Source organism: Trachurus japonicus, chromosome 7 (genome assembly GCF_045865225.1).
Source record: "Trachurus japonicus isolate A0001 chromosome 7, Traja_1.0".
NCBI classification, from domain to species: Eukaryota; Metazoa; Chordata; class Actinopteri; order Carangiformes; family Carangidae; genus Trachurus; species Trachurus japonicus.
Genome location: NC_140913.1, coordinates 25,106,455 through 25,111,085, shown reverse-complemented (window position 1 = coordinate 25,111,085; position 4,631 = coordinate 25,106,455). Strand labels below are relative to the sequence as shown.

Genomic DNA, 4,631 nt, shown 5'->3' with positions numbered 1-4,631 from the left:
TCAACTACAAAAAATTGATGACTGAAGTCATTATTGTTTTATTGATTTGATTTGGCTCCAAACAATATCTCAGAGAAAAGTTACAGAGGGTCACTCAACGCAGATCATTTCACTGGCAGGTAATTGGTTTCTGGCAGTGAAAGAGTAGAAGAGGAGAAAACCATCTCAAGTTTAGACATGCAAACATTGATTAGATCACAATAAATAGAAACTATCAGTCCCAAAACAAATCCAGTTTCACCATAGAAACTAGCAAAAAACAAGCAATTGAGATATTACCCATGACAATAAAAGGCAAAAAAATAAATAATAACAGTCAGATGCGTAGCCTAATATTAACTAATAATGGGTGGACAAATAAGTTATTAAAAACAATAACAGCTAGGTAATTTGACAATTCACACCAATAATTAGCAGAGCAGACATGATAAATGTCAGTCATGTCAAACCCAATTAATGCTGTTTAATTAGTTATGACAAGTTTAATATTTTCAGAAGGCGGTCTTCAATATGAATAAAAATGGAAAGTTGGAAAGAAAGTTTATCATTTTTAACATCCAAACATAGCACACAATGATATAACATGTTATTCATGGGGCATTTCAGGCCTTTATTTTCTATGCCGCTGACAGTGGAGAAACATTATGGTACGAGGAGAGAGATAAGAATGACATGCACCAAAGGTCCCCAGCTTGACGCAGACCATGGATATCGAGGGTCATTGGCTGTGCATTAACCTCAAGCCCAGCGTGAGGCCTCCACACAGCAATTTTTAACCTGAACCTCCATGTTCACACCAGGAAGCAGAGCTGGTCCACTGAAACAGTTGTGTGTCAGGGGCCTGGTACAAGGGCTCTGCAGTGTTAAGGTCATGAGAACTGCTGTTTCACACCCGCTTCAGGCTAATGTCAAGAAATTCACCAAACTACAATAAACACAGAGATGTGGATTTAATAAGTCAATAACTAAACCATGTTTCAAACAAGTCAATATTTAATGTTGTGTTTATTGGGCTTAAAAAACTGCAGTGACTGGCTTTGGTGAGTTCACCACACCAGTGGAAATGTTGATTATACTGTGGTTGATTCTTTTAAGCTCCTCACATAATTTGAAAAAGTCTTCATTTGATTTTTCTTGTTTTTGCCAGTTTGTTTTGAGGAACTCAACATAAACTGAGGCTATAATTACACAGCCTTTTATGGTGTGGGCTGGTCTCCGTGATGAATGACCTTGTTTCCATCTGCAAATTAATTTTCTTTTTCACGATTGTTTGTTGCATGTTTGAGGATGTTGCTGTGGTGGTAAACGATGGGATTTGTGTCTTTCTTTTGCCTGAAGAAAATTACAGTACTATTTCTCTGTTGTTGATGGATAGGTGGGTAAAAGATATTTTACTTTTTAAAATCATTTTTGTATTTACATATATTATATCTATTTTGAGATGTTTTCATTTATTTTCCACCATAAGACATGTGCAACTACCCTGAAAAGGAATAATCTTCAGGGATAAAAAAAAAAAGTGCATGGATACATAGAATAGGTAAAGTTGCCCTCAGAGAGCCCTGATGTCCAGTCGGGGATGACATGAAGAGACTCGGACAGTTCAGATGCTTGGAACAACCTTCCTACCAAAAGTGTCATTAAAAACTGTTCCTCTCCATGAATCAGCTACTGAGTGAGCCCTCTGACATGTGTTTCTAAGTCATCATGACATCAACAGGCATCAATGAATTCTTTATACTTTTTGCTAATGTCTTGTTGTGCCTCCTCCAATTTTAAATTTGGTTTTAGGGAAATTACTGCCTGGATAAGAAGTTTCCTATTCTTTTTGCAGCATCTTTGGGGAAAGCAGAAGTCCTGTGAAAAGGTACAGTGGTATACTGTTTATTCTTCTGTGACATGACACGACACAATCAAGTGAAATTTATTCATACATCTTTATTATATGCATATATTGCAGACCGTTAAAATAAGATTGGAAAAGATGCAGAACATCATCGCTGTTAGTCCTAAGTCAAATAGTAACTTATGCTTAAATATTAAGAAATGAAAAGCTCCAAACCATATAGCCTTTAAAGTCTAAATATGTTAACATCAGGTCAGGTGCATGTACACATTAATTACGCTACCTGTCTGTGTCAACAGTCTTTACACTTTTTGTAGTAAAATTATATGAAGAAGCCTTCTTGTTTGTTTGCTCAGAGTCTCAAAACTAATTACAGGAAATTAAATCTGAAACATGAAGAGTGCAGATGTGTGTCAGGATTGCAAACATGGAGGCAATACCTCTATGTAACAGGTTGAGTAAAACATGGTAATAAAAATGATTAAACAGTTTTATGGAGTCACATTAAAGGTCTTGTTGTCTATACTGAGAAAAGAATTATGGCCATGAGACCATTTCCTCTGTTTCCCACACACCGGGAGAGTACAATTTCCTCCAGGGCAATGTCAGTAATTGTGTTAGGTTTCTAGAGCTTTGCTTTGCAGTAGGACAACACTTGTCTGACACACGCTAAAAACTCTTGGCGAAACTTGGACTGGGTGCAGACATACAGGTACATGTTAGCAGCGGCGTTGCTAAGGCTCAGCATGGTGCCAGTGTCCGCTGCTATATTCATCCGAAGGCTGTAATCATTACGGTCAAAAGTGTACATGTGAGTTGTGCGGAGGATGATCTGAGTTATTGCACGGGTGACGGACAGCAGCAAGAATGTCATGGACACAGTCACTAAAAGCACCACAGATTTTCTCTTCCTGGAGCGCAGCAGGGGTGTGACTTTGTTGACCCTGGAAGTCAAATCCGAAGTGATATGAACCCGATTAGTGAGAGAGATGAGGCGCAGAGTCAGCCCATTAAGTGTGAGGATGATGAGGAAGGGGATTATGTAGGCCTGCAATGTTTGAAACCAAACTAGGGTGTGAATAAACTGAAGTGGGACCTCTGTGTCGTAAACACACGAGGTCTGGTTGTTCACATAGACCGAGGCATTGGACCAGTAGTAGGGTATGGAAAAAAGATGACTGAAGAAGAACACGGCTGTGATAGTCCATGCTGCACATCTCGGTGTGCAGATTTTAGTTTTCATTTTCCACGTGTGGATGGCGACAAAGCGTTCAACTGTAAACACGACCACCAGCCATGTTGAGGCGTTATAGGCCCCATAGTTAAAAACGTCCCTCAGGCTGCACCACGGATCGTAACTCCAAAATGGCTCCTGCTGGTGGTACTTCACAGAAAGCTCAAGAATGACAATGAAGATGAGAACAAGGTTGTCGGCCACAGACATGGCCATCAGATAGAAGGTGCTGGACCTGGAGAGCATGCAGCTCCTCCTCCATATGATCAGAAAGGTGATGGTGTTGGCTGAGGAGAGGATTTGTGTCAGTTGGAGCATCTTAGGTCTCAAATACAATCTTATCATGAAAATCCATTAAAATTAAAGCAGAAGTAAGCAATCCGGTCGTTTTGGCTAATGCTGCGTTCCAGGCAGGCTTTTGAAACCGTAAATTACAGCTTCAAGTCAGGACTTACGACTTTATAGCGTTCCAGGCAACCCAATCCTTTTTTTTCCTGACCTGTTTTACCTGTGAAAGTCACTATAACGGCCACTCGTAACTTCCGACCTGTGAACTCGTACCAGATCGAACTGGTACGACTTCACAGGCCGGAAAAACACGAGTTACGGGTTGCCTTGAATACACCATAACGTCTTGTCAGCCGATGGAGTTAGCAGCCCCCGCCCTCGTCATGGATCTATTGGTCCTCGTCCCTACTTCACCACATTCAGGCGCATCCCTTGGCTGCACACACAGAGAGGACCGCCCCTTTATGCCGTTCTCTCTCCTCATTGGATAAAAATTGTAGGATACAAGAAAAGTTTTCTCCTCGGCTCAGAGCAGAGCAGAGTGACTGACAGACCCGTGTTTCGGTCCAAACACTCTATGTAAGTGATTGCTGTCGGAAGATACAACTATTTAAGACTTATATTAACACAAAAATATCGCTTACTTCTGCTTTAACATTTCAAATGACTTTGATGTACTTACAGGGGAGGCCCACCACTGCCAGAGCAGGGTAGAAAACTTCTTGAAGTGTCACCATCCAGTGTTTCCTCTGAGGGTTCATATCCTCTCACACAACAGACGGTGTCACACACTGCAGGATCACTGAAGCCTCTTTCATAAATCTGCTCCTATTGCCTTGTCACAGCTTGGCCACTCCCACCTCACGTCAACATTAGAGTGTGTCAACAGCACTGAGTGTTAATTAGATGTCAGAGGTGTAGCTATATAAAGTACTTGAAAAAAAAAAAACTAAGTAAAAGTACAAATACCATAGCTGAAAATGACTTTGGTAAAAGTTAAAATCACCCATAAGAAAATCACTTGAGTAAAAGTCTTAAAGTAGCTCACATTAAATGTAGGCTACATATCAAAAGTAGGCTATCTTGTGAAAAAATGAAACACAATACATTACTTTGTCCTAGCAACAAGCAGAAAACACTGGAAACAAGCTAATATGTGAACATATAAAACTACTCAATATTTCTGGTCAGGTAAGAGCTAATTCAGTTAGCATGATAATATGCTAATTAGAGATGCTAAACATTATCTGTTAATCATCTGCA

General features: G+C 40.1%; 2 protein-coding genes across 2 annotated transcripts in view; one reads left to right on the top strand and one right to left on the bottom strand.

Annotated features, from left to right (window-relative positions):
• rbm39b (RNA binding motif protein 39b) overlaps positions 1-4,631 on the top strand; it is a 115,567-nt gene that overhangs the window by 41,680 nt on the left and 69,256 nt on the right. The gene's annotated exons all lie outside the window — the stretch shown is intronic.
• Positions 2,128-4,156, bottom strand: LOC146984846 (putative G protein-coupled receptor 139). Its single transcript, XM_085783130.1, has 2 exons — positions 4,051-4,156; positions 2,128-3,367 (listed from the first exon to the last, which is right to left on the bottom strand). The coding sequence occupies exons 1-2, from the start codon at positions 4,127-4,129 to the stop codon at positions 2,472-2,474; spliced, it is 975 nt and encodes a 324-aa protein (XP_085639256.1). The 5' UTR covers positions 4,130-4,156; the 3' UTR covers positions 2,128-2,471.